At 33.5% G+C, this 12,341-nt stretch overlaps 1 protein-coding gene across 1 annotated transcript in view; it reads left to right on the top strand.

Moving 5' to 3' along the window:
- The window catches only part of RYR3 (ryanodine receptor 3), a 195,126-nt gene that overhangs the window by 157,028 nt on the left and 25,757 nt on the right, over nt 1–12,341 (top strand). Inside the window, exons 75-84 of the mRNA XM_071427042.1 lie at nt 936–1,067; nt 1,904–2,016; nt 4,792–4,891; nt 7,661–7,770; nt 8,573–8,624; nt 9,304–9,354; nt 9,644–9,743; nt 9,945–10,024; nt 10,385–10,461; nt 12,115–12,188. Of these exons, the coding sequence (XP_071283143.1) occupies nt 936–1,067; nt 1,904–2,016; nt 4,792–4,891; nt 7,661–7,770; nt 8,573–8,624; nt 9,304–9,354; nt 9,644–9,743; nt 9,945–10,024; nt 10,385–10,461; nt 12,115–12,188 (889 nt within the window). The remainder of the gene's footprint in view (nt 1–935; nt 1,068–1,903; nt 2,017–4,791; nt 4,892–7,660; nt 7,771–8,572; nt 8,625–9,303; nt 9,355–9,643; nt 9,744–9,944; nt 10,025–10,384; nt 10,462–12,114; nt 12,189–12,341) is intronic.

The raw sequence follows: 12,341 nt of genomic DNA on the forward strand, positions 1-12,341 counted from the left end.
TCTGTAGAATGGGATAAGTGTGAATAATTGAGATACTGGTAGTCTTAAAGGTCTAATTACTTAGAATTCTAATTACTTCGAATTACAACTTGATCCAAGAAGAGAATAAAATTGAAACTCTACTACTTCAGCTTTTCTGCTTGAATCTAGCTTTCAATAATGATTAAATTAAGTATTTCTAAAAATATATACATTTTGAAGTGACTATAATAAAATATTAAAAGCTTTGTCATTTTCGCACTTGTGAGTTTTACAAGTACATTTATATTCCTACAATCAATATGCTGAATACACAGTCAAAGGTAATACCAATATGGAGTCCTCATCAATCTGTAAATTAAAAATAATTCAGATCATTGCCTACAGTGTTTGAATACAATAAGAGTAACTCACTTATCTGTCATGGAAGTTGACTGTCCATTTGCTATAAATTGATGCTTGCATACATTAAAATAAGCACAAGAAGTACTTTAACGTGGTTTTCCTATTTCTGTCTTTAAGGAAAAAAAAAAGAAAAAACCAAAAACTTTGGCTATAACTCTTCACCTACTGAAATTCCAGCTCTCTTTTCCAGACTCCAAAAAACAGCTTTACACTCTCAGTACAAAGGTTCTGCAAATTGAACTCAATCCCAGTACTAAATCTGCTTCCTTATTTTTAATGGAGTTAAAAGGAATAAATAAGTTGTAAGGTACTTTATTTGGTTTCATGAAATAAAAATACAGAAACTTGCTTAAGAATTTAATTCAATTGCCCAGTAATATATAGAATCAATGCCATTTTTTTGAGCAGCTAGCTAGTTAATTTGGTCTGAAAGGGGACAGAAATTGTGAATATTTATAAGCTTCTTTATGATATGATGGGAGTAGAAGTAGTGTCGGTCAAATTCATTGCCTTCATTCAGCAGCTTACAAATGAAATATGTTGGGTTTCAGTCTGATGATCCAGCTGTGAAATGGCAGCTAAATCTGTACAAAGACATTTTAAAGAGTGATGGACCTACTGACCCTGAGAAAAATGTGGAGCGTGTGCAGAGGATATCAGCTGCTCTGTATCATCTGGAGCAGGTAAAAAGCCAAATGTCTATACTGTGTTTATTTTTGAAAAACAGAGATTTTTCCTGGCAGAGATTGTTTCAAGTACAGTGACTGTCATCATTTAAGTGTCCAGATAAAACTTAGGGGTTTGTACACGTGTGCATGCAAATACCCATGCACATACAGATGTGCATATATGAAAGTTTTCAATGTAATCTGTTGAAATGCCTCCATTTAGCTGCAGGGAAAGTTCAGGATATATTTCTGCAAAACTGCTTGAACAGTCATATGAAGTATAGCACACAAATTATCTCCATGCTGTAGCAGAAAACCATTTTGATTTTAGGAAGAGATGTTTGCTTGTGCACTTATTTTTAATATATTGAGTTTAGCCTGTCTCCTATTTCTGCAGCATAGGATGCTGTAGCAACTTTTGAGTTGCTTGCCTGTTCATCCAGTTGATGCAATTCAAATAAAGGAATTTGTGCTCTTCCTACATGAAGTTAATCCATTCCATTCACAAATTATATAACACAGAAATACCTTCACATGAACAACTGAATATGCATTGTTAGAAACAGAAAAAATAACAACTTTTGAAATTTACCAAGTAGTCCCACATGAGGTATTCTAACATCTTGAATATTCTTGTCTGAGTAAATGGAGAGATTTCTATATAGAAGGTCCCCAGTATTTTTCCTTATTAATAAAAAAATAAAACCCCAAAAGGACATTTTTTTCAGATGATGCAGAGCATTAGTAACATTTTCTACTTTGCTAACTACCTAACCACTAGGTGTATAGAAAATTTTTTGATGAAAGTTGAAAGGTTTCCATTGCATATACTAGAAGGTATTTTCCTATAGGTTGAACAGCCACTGAGATCAAAAAAAGCTGTTTGGCACAAACTCCTGTCAAAACAACGCAAAAGGGCTGTTGTTGCATGTTTCAGAATGGCACCATTATACAACCTGCCAAGGTAAGTGGCTGAAAGGTTTATTTCTTCTTAACTTTGGTTTGCATTGTTTACTGAGTGCAAATACTGCTTGTGTGTTTACCTAGGTGTTGATTGTTAGGTGTATGTAATTTTAAGAGACAAGAATTGATAAGTCATCAGCTAATTCCTCACAGGAGCAAAACAGTCATCTCATTGCAAATAACCTGAGTGGGAAAACACCATAAGAATTACATGCTTCATTTTTGTCAGTTATTCTGTATAGTTCCTCAACTTATCTGTGAATCTGTGAAAACCATTTAGATGTTGCTGTTTCTGTCCATTTTTTGTCTCTGATTTGTTGCTCTTTTTACTCTTTATTCTCCTGTGTTTTGTTTTTTTTCTTTTTTTTTTTTTAATTTTGTATGGCTCTTCCTCTCCTCTTACATGAACACTTCATGCTCTGTAGCTTGTCTGGGCCAATCTTCAGCTACTACATCAGAATGTTATATGAATTAAAGCGACTATTGGGACAGTGCAGTGCAGAGAGCACTGCAAAATGATATTTTAGACTTCTATGTTACTCTGCTTCTTATTCCAGTTGAATGCAGATACCACAAAGTCCAAAATAAAATGCATCCTGTGCCTGGATCCATCTACTGCTTTAAGCAGAGTAATAAGATGATATATCACTGGAGTAACTTCCTTTACTCTGTTTCTTCTCAAAAAAACTGAGTTTTATTCAGATAAAAGTTAAGCACATGTTTAATTAGATTTGCTTCTGTCCTTCTTCAATTTTTCACCTTTTGTGTTTAATATTATTATTCAAAGATTTTTGGCAAAGTGTTTAACTGAAGGGTTGTGTTGGATTTTAAAATCTGTTTATTAAAGAAAATTTACACACTTGCTGTAAAGGTCTTTAGCTGAAGGTCTGTAGCTGTGTCACTAACACACTGGAGGAATATTAGGTTTGCACAGGACAAATAAAAAGGCAGCTTATACCATAAAAAGCACACAACCTTCACAACCTTCCTTTGCAAAAATGAGTAGTTCTAGACTATAATAACTTCTCAAAGTTATTATGCTACCACCAGGCCATCTTTAAAGAACCAAAAAATGGAAAGGATTAAATACAACATAAAAAAATACCCAGTATCAATCCTTGCCTCTTCAAGAGCTGTGTTTGGCAAAAAAGAGGAAGTGGTATGAAGAAATACCATTTCAGTACAACCTTTTTGTGAGCAAGCTTTTTTTTCACAACCATATTCTGTGTTTGTAAATTCTTAAAATGTTCAGAATAAATGCGTGACCACCCAACTGTTAAAAGGGCTCCTCTTTTTTTTGCCTTACAAATCACCCACTTATATTTTTTATATTTGAGGTTGACAAAATGCTTGCCAAGAGGCAAAGTGGGTTATGAATCTTTAAATTCTTGACTTTTTAATTTTCAATAAAATATGGAATAATACCATATTGAAATTGAACATTTACATGTCTGTAACTTTTTTAAAATGTTTTTGTGTTAAAAACTTTCCTCAAGCTTTTTGTTCTCAAACTTTTGGTAGATTTTGTGGAGCAGTTTACTCCTAATTTAAATATGAATATGAGGCAAATCTACCCTGATATTTCATTTTGTAGTTGCTAAAAATGAACCCTCATAAAAGTATTTTTGTCAATTAATTGTGTTCTCTGCACTTCAAAACAAACAAGAGTGAAAACACAGTTTAAACTTAAAATCTTAAAGTCGTGGAAAAGTTTGGGTTGGAATGGACCTTTAAAGGTCATCTATCCTGATCCTGCTGCCATGAGCAAACTTCTGGGTATATTGCTCAACTGACAGGTTCAAACCAAATTTTTAAAGTTCACTAGCTTATAGTCACTTTTTTCCTAGATAAATCATAGGATCCTGACAGGAAAATAAGGCTATCACACTATTATAACAATCTCCATCATCTAAATTGACAGTGTTGCTCAGACATGCCTGAACCCTAGGGAGATTATTTCAAGTGGGGTATGATTTGTTCTAGGAGCTATTTAAATCTCTTTGATGCAGAGTTTAAAATGCAGCCCTCTATCTTGTCTATTTCTTCATTTTAGTTGCAGCTTTGTATTGGGAGTGTTAGTTCTTTGATGTTAGAATCAATTAATTTAAAGTGCAGTAAACAAATATTATGGTATTAACCATTCCTTTATCCTAGAAAAGATAAATCTTCAGTAAATAATAAGCTTACTCTTTTGAAAATTTTCCAGATATTTAGGTGGCTTTCAGTATAGTTTAATTTTAATCTCAGACCTTAAGATAATTTTCTGCAAAACTCACTGTAATGTCTATCAGTTTTTAGGAATTTCAGTAAGATATTTCAGAAACAGACATGTCTGTTGATATGAAAGTGTTTGTTAAATCACCAAAAAATTACTTTAACTTCTGCCACAAATATTCTGAGAACTCCTTTTGATGAAAAGTCCCTGTAGATACAAAACAAATTGGTATATTTAAAAAATATATATTTTTCAATGAATTAAACATCAGTTAAGTTAGGAAGTACTAATTCTTCATGCTCTGTGTTTATTGAATGCACATGGCTTTGAAAAAGTGTGTTATGTGATGTGTTTTCTCTGAGATGTGTCTATGTTTGATGTTTCAAGGAAATTAATTTGAAAAAACTTTGTCTTATTGTCTGTCATCTGTATATGCACATAGATACAGCAAAGTTGTACATGGGAATTTTTCAAGCACGGTTTACGATACATTCTATCTGACTACTTTATTGAATTTAACTTGTGCCTTTCTTCAATGAAAACCTATATGCTTTTCTTCAGACACAAAATTAGCAATTTCTTCCTGAGCACCTTTCAACGTGTTTGGCTGGAAAAAGTACATGAAAAAACTCAGTATGACAGGCTTATACTCAAGTTAACGGTAATGTAACTTGTGGAGAGCCTCTTGCTTATGCGCCCACTTCTTCCTTCCCAGCCATGATTTGATATTATCATAAAAACATGAATTTGTACAATTTTCAGAGGGGATTCTGATTGGTCAGTTTTCAAAATTTTATAATAAAACAGCACCAGTGTCAGCAAGTGAGCCTAAAGTGTTGACTCAACAGCTATTCCATTATAAAATACTGATTTGTGTGCACATTCTATTTAAAAGGTATTTAATGGTGTATATGTAGTGCATTTTTATAGCTTCTTTTTGGTGGCAACTGATAAAAGTAAATGAAACGGCTGCATGGAACAGCCTTTCTAGCCTCATGTAGTGCAGCTCAGAAAATGTTTTTTCCCCAAAATAATGTGAAGACAGATTTATTTTGCCATTATTATGTGTAGTCTTATTGCCATGAGTTTATTTTGTGTGGAAAGTTAAATTAATGAATAGTATACAGTAGTAATTAATATGACTTAGAGTTTTCTGAAATTGGTCATTTCATAGAGCAGGTTTTTATATTTCTAATGCAACTTCTTCGAGGACATGCTAATACTGCCCTGATTTAGAACTGGAAGACAAGAAGCTGAGATTAGGCTTCTTTCTGTGGAAGAAGGCAATGATTGTCTTTAGATACTATGCTGGAAAGCAATTGATAGTTATTTTGGTGTTGATGGCCAGTGTCTGATGTCTTGATGTTCTAAATCTAGTAATTTGGATTTACACCTTGTAGATGTATACCGCACTCACTCATTCTCAGTGTGTTCAAGTGTGTATTTTTCTCATGCTTGCATTAAGGTATCAGTCGTGCAGTTTCATGTATAATGTATTTTAGGCCTCTCTTAGCCTTCAAAATAAAAAGTAATGTATACATATGTGTATAAAAAACCAGTAAGAATGCTCAAAAGTACCTGCAGGTTTGTCACTGAATGTTAGCTATGTTTTGCATTTTGTTTCACTGACCAATCAGAGGATCAGAATTGTACAAATAAGTATCCTTACTAACCATTAACCATCTGAGCTGTTATACTCTGTTCCTTTACCCCTCTTGATCTCACTTTCACAACCCCCCCAGGCACCGTTCTATTAACCTCTTCCTCAATGGCTATCAGAACTTTTGGATAGAAACAGAGGAATATTCATTTGAGGAGAAACTAGTTCAGGATTTGGCTGTAAGTACTGATATAACTGGGCATTTATTTCAAGGCCCACTTCAGTGTGTATTCTATGTATCTATTATAAAATATATTTAATTTTTGTGTACTGTATGCATAAACTTATTAATCCTTATGCTTCAGAGCATAAGGTCATTTTCTGCTGTGGTCAAAAAGACATTGTCCTTTGATGCACACTGAAGTGCATTAAGGTGATCTATGCCTTCAGACGAGCTACATGATACTCATTCTTGGAAAGAGAAATGGATTAGATGAACAGTCAGACTGTTCTTGTCATTATGGTAATTCCTATGTTTGTATATATTATTTTATGGGGTGTTTTTAAAGCTTGATACTATTGATCCTTTTCCCTTTTAAATTTTTTTATGCATAATTAATTTTAACATTTTCAGCTTTGATACAAGTTATTTTTGCTGTTTTCCTTTTTGATGCATCATAAGGATAAGTAAATATATGCAGCCGTATTCAGCAAAAATGCAGTTTACCTGTGTACTTGATAAAAGTGATTGATAAACTTCAGGATTTTGGTAGTGAACATCAGTTCAGAATGCCTACTGCTCTTTCTCTTCCCTCTGTGTAGTTAACTTGTCAAAAATACCTCCAAGGAGCTTATCTCCCCAATCTCTAAACACCAGGAAAGTTAATACACAGCTTCTTGGATCACATGAAGATGCATTAGGAAGCGCTTCAGTGTTAGCAGAAGCACTCATGTTGTGCTTTTTAAAGAGCCATTATGCCTGATATTGTGGAGACACAGAATGTTTGGGTTGGAAGGGACCATAGAGATCATCTAGTTCCAACCCCCCCCGCCATGGGTAGGGTCATTCTTCACATGCTCTAGAAAATTATATGGTCAGTCTGATTGACTTTGTTGCTTCCTGCTAAAGGAAAGAATGAGGCCATTAATCAAAGCAGTGCCTGCAATTCTTTCAAATTTCCTAGAGAATTGAACTTCTATAATTAAGTACTGTAATTACAATAAATCTACAATAACTAGTAACTGTACAAAGGTGTGATAACACAAGTGAGTTAGGGTAATAATCTGATCTTTGGCCAGCTCTGACTATGTTATATTTTTAACTGCCAAAAAATGTTTGAAGTTTACAATAATGAGCATTAATTGAACCAAGGTTACTTGGAAATGATATATGAAAAGATTGTGGCTGGTGCTAGTCTGAATAGAATGTATCTGATGATGTTATTAAAAATTATTCCAGTATCTACTACAAAATAATTGAGCTAGAACTTCCTTTCAATTCAACTGGAGATGCATGATTTCTCTTTAATAAGGCTTCCCCAAGATTTCCCCAGTCTCATTCTCAATACCTTGCAAATGAGAAAATTCTAAAGTTACAAAAATAATGAATAAAAACCATATACTCTTATCTCTTCAGAACCAAACAGGCACATAATATTGCCTGTTTCAGGAGTTACAGTTTATGCTGTAAACTCCTGAAAAAGATTAATACTGGCAGTTAATGTAAATTGGATAGAATAAAATTAGTGAAATTCTTTCCTAAGCTTAATTACTGATTTTTTTTTTTCTTGCTTATGAAGCTTAACTTTTATATTCTAAATCTTGAGACAGACATCTCCAAAAAAAGATGAAGAGGAAGAAGAAGAGACTGAGAAAAAGCATCCTGATCCACTTCATCAGATTATCCTCTATTTTAGTCGCAGTGCTCTTACAGAGAGAAGGTAAAAGAGCTGTATGGAAAAGCCCATTGAATAAAAGCACACAGTAATTGAATTTTCAGAAACATTACCAAATGGATTTAAACAAGTGTAGTTCATTATTGTACATGGTGAATACCTTTTTCCCTCTTAGTTTCATTGGAGTTTTCCTGTATTTAAACTGAGTATAACCTTTACATTGAGATAAATATTGACTATTTTTGACATTTTAAAAGCTTGGTAAATACCCAATGCAGAAATGATTGAGCTGGAAACATGAATTCTACAGAAACTGCAGGTTTAATCAGAATACCTTGCCCTGGTCTCTCCTGGTAATTAATAGATGTGTGTTCTTGGTTTTGATATTCATTACATTTCACAGTGTAAGTCAGAAAAGGTTTTGTTGATGTTTATGAATCTCATTGCGAGTTTCTGATTTGACTTTAGATTGTTGATTAGAATGATTAGATTTTTATGAGTATTCCAGAGTTTCATATAATTTTTCTGTATGACTAATAAAATCTTGCCATCTAACAGTTATAATTATTCTAATTTATATTTCCATATTACTTTTCTGCACCTTCAACAGCTAATGATGACCCAAAATGACTAAGTTGAATGCACAAATATACCTTTAAATTGTTTGAGTAAAAACTTAGAGACTTGGATTTAGATAACAGAAGTCCTTCATGACACAATTTTCAAGATTAATAGCTTTTCAAGAAGGCTACTTTAATAAAATACATTTTAATAAAAAAGGTAGGCATATGAATTCTTTATATTACTATATCATAAAATAATTAAAAATATTTTTTACTCTTCACAGCAATCTAGGACATGATCCTCTATATATTGCCTATTCTGCCATGATGGCAAAAGTAAGTACATAATTTCAAGCTCCATCCCTCACTGCATTTAGGTACTTCCCATTGATTTTAGATGTTTCTTAAATCTTTTCTTTCTGTTTCTTACATGGACTGCTTGATAGTAACTTTTACATTTTTAATGAAGCAAATGCAGTTCAGAGTTTTACATATATATGTAATGAGAAATTTCCGATGTTAAAGCAATACTATAACATTTCAGTAGGTGCAGTCCTGTTCCTTTCACTTGACACTTTTTTTTCATACGATTAACTCCTGAGCAGTTTAAACCCATTAGTTATCTTCATTCTTGGGGTAATCATTTTTGGGTTAATACTTGAAGTCTGACAAAGATAGGTCAGTTTTTTGCAACATATTGATTACAGCTGACTTGTGATGAGAGCTTGACTGTGAAGAGAAATATCATGGATATAAGGATATGGCACAAGGTTATATAGCCTGCAGTTACAGGGTGTGTATGTAGTTGGATGAATACTCACATGTTAGGGAATATCAGCTTCTTAGTGCAGATAAGCACAAATATTTGCAATTAAATGTTTTTAAAATCTTCTTAATACCTTCAGTAATTGCTTTAAAAAATTATTTGGCAATTTTGTAGAAATAGTATAGCAAAAGTAGGCATTATATTTCTTAATAAGCAAGATCTTGTGATTTCTGTTTTTAACATCAAAAGAGCTGTCAGGAAGAAGAAGAGGGAGACGAAGATAAAGAAAAGACATTTGAGGTGAGAGTTTAAATGACATTTCTTTCTCATAATCTAATGTAGAAGTACTTTAAATATGTCCAGTGGAATAAATGCAAAAATAGCATAACACATTGTGTGTTGAACACAGCGAGCTGGTTTACTGGGTTATTCACATTAAAGAAAGATGGGGTGTTTTGAAACTTTGGAGTCAAACAACCCATGGATTTTGGAGGCAGATGGTCTTCAACAACTTCAGATTTCTCATCTTCCTATTTTTCCTGGATCCATTCCAATCTGTAGTCTGTTCTCATTTTGTTCCCAAACCCAGGAGAAAGAAATGGAAAAGCAGAGAACTCTCTATCAGCAAGCTCGCTTGCATGATCGTGGAGCTGCTGAGATGGTCCTTCAGATGATCAGTGCAAGCAAAGGTAATGCTCTGTGGTGTCTTTGAAGTATACACAGGTGTGTTATGTCATTGTACCTGTCATGGAACTATCATAAACAGCTTCTGTACAACACTTAATGAGCCAAAATAAATGTCAGTAGCAACTGCACTAAGTTCCAGACTGCGTTTCTGATTGAAGAGCTCACAACTACAAGTTTTAAGGAGTGTATCCTTGTTTTGACAGGTCATACAGGACCCATGGTTGTTGAAACACTGAAACTTGGTATTGCTATTCTAAATGGTGGAAACACTGTAGTTCAACAGGTAATGCATTTCCAACTACTGTGAGTCTTGCTTGCATAAATGAGGCAAGCAATTTTGACAATTTTAGTATCCTGTTGTTTAAGTTAATGCACTTAATTTTAAGCCAAACAACGAAGAAATGTCAGTGTATTTTTGGTGCAAGGGCAATTATATTATTTTTTGCCAGTGATTTGCATTTCAAGGAACTAATTCAGGAACTTTTGAATTCTTATAATTTAAATATCATTAATTATAAGGGCACTTATTACCTCTACTATTTTATTTTAGTTTATAAATACTATTAATAATTAATTGCTAGTTATTTTTTATTGTATATTGTTAATGTTGTATTTTTTCCCTTCAAAAATATACAACATTTAGAAAATGCTCGACTACCTGAAGGAGAAAAAGGATGCTGGATTTTTTCAAAGCCTCTCTGGCTTGATGCAGTCCTGCAGGTAAAACCATAAGTTGCATTATTACAGGTTCTGTTTTATTCATATTCACTGGCTTATTGCTCAGTTCAGGTGGATGCGTTAGATTTAAATTACAGGAGTCACAAGTTGTACAACTCTTGTGGGAAAGTTTTGTGAATCACAGGAACAGCCTGTTAATCTTTTAGAGTATTCTTCCAAGGGGGAAAATAAAGCAAAAGACTGCACATGCCTTTGAAGACTTAGTTTGAAGAGACAGAAAAATAAAATATAATGGCTCCTTTACTGATCCTAGATCCCTCAAGGTCATACAGGTCTAGTAGGTTCCAAGGATGGAGAAGAGCCACCACTAAGGGAGAGACAGGCCAGTGGAGCTTTACTAAGCTTTCAGTTCCTGCACATTTCTGGCAAGTTGCATAATCGCTGTCTCTTGTGAATCCTCTGCACATATATCAGCTTTGTTAGAGTTGGCATGAGACCAGTGAGACTCTAGTAGTCCATTCCCTTGATAAAACAGTTCAAATTAGTTGGGGTAAAGGACTCCCATGCATAAGATAGACAATTTCTGGTGTTTTTGATTACTCTTACAGTAGATGACCTCCATTTTTCAGCCTTTTAAAAAAGAACCAGAAACATTCTGAAGGAATAGACTGGGAATTAGAAGTGGAGGAGCTGTATGAATAGAGGATAAAATGTGGAAGGAATTGTGACCTGCATTGCAGAAATTATTGTTGAATAGTTGCAGTCGAATTAAATAATATCTGCAGTGTCATTTTTTCATTTATGTTGAACACTTTAGCAGAGATTTGCTCAAACAGGCCCTGCTGTCATATAATTACCAATTGTGTATATGTATTATTCATTAAAAGAGGTATTGATAAAATTACTTGAACAGATAAGAAATTATAAGGAAATAAAATGATGCTTTAAGAAATGCTTTTGGTTTTAATGATGTCACTAGATTGAATATGTGACTGCATTTCTATTTAACTGAACTAAAATTAGATAATGATAGAATTTTATTGGAAGGTTTGAATGAAAGTACTCTAACTGGGTGGTGAGAAGAATCATGATTTGCTATTCCATGTGCTGAGCTATGCCAAGTTAATAAAATAAAATTCAGATTTCGACCTTGAAAGAGATGGAACCTCTGATTACATTTCTTTCTTGTACATATAGAATCAAAAATTCCATACATTTTCTGAATAATATAACCATGTTATATTATAATATAGTAATATTCTGTAATATTATATACAGAAACAACATAATAAAAGTCATAGTCACAACTTAGTGGAAAACAGTGTGAGAGAGAAACAACAGCAGTATTCTCCTTTAGTGGTAGGTTTAAATCAACATAAAGAGTAATATTTCAGGCTCCTGTTACACTCCTCATTTGTACATGACACTGTCATTATCAGGAGTGAAGTTAGGTAAGTGGTGAGACATGACCTGAGACTCATTTCTTGTCAGAATTGGACACTGGACCCTTAGTTTCATCCAAAGCTCATTTATTTGATAAGAGTATTAAATAAAATATGAGGCGATGCATGTTGTTGTGGGTCAAGAGTAGTAGTTGAAGGCCTCTAGAAATTTGGTAGAAGAAAGTTATTTTCCATTGTTTACTATAGTCCTTTTTCCTGTTTGTGTTGTTGTTTTTCTTTCTTTAAATATAAGTGTTCTTGACTTGAATGCATTTGAGAGACAGAATAAAGCAGAAGGCCTGGGAATGGTCACTGAAGAAGGAACTCGTAAGTAGAATGAAATTGATTCCAGTAGTGCTTCAAACATTATTTCTGCCTCCTTCTTTAACTTGAACTGTTGTTTACTGTGGCTTGAGGTTTCTGTTGTTAAACTTACTATAAGTAATTCTAGGCTCTGGGTTCTGAATATGCTTTTTTTTT

This window comes from Agelaius tricolor, unplaced genomic scaffold, assembly GCF_023055355.1.
Source record: "Agelaius tricolor isolate 1412-34295 unplaced genomic scaffold, bAgeTri1.0.p SCAF_5, whole genome shotgun sequence".
NCBI classification, from domain to species: domain Eukaryota; kingdom Metazoa; phylum Chordata; class Aves; order Passeriformes; family Icteridae; genus Agelaius; species Agelaius tricolor.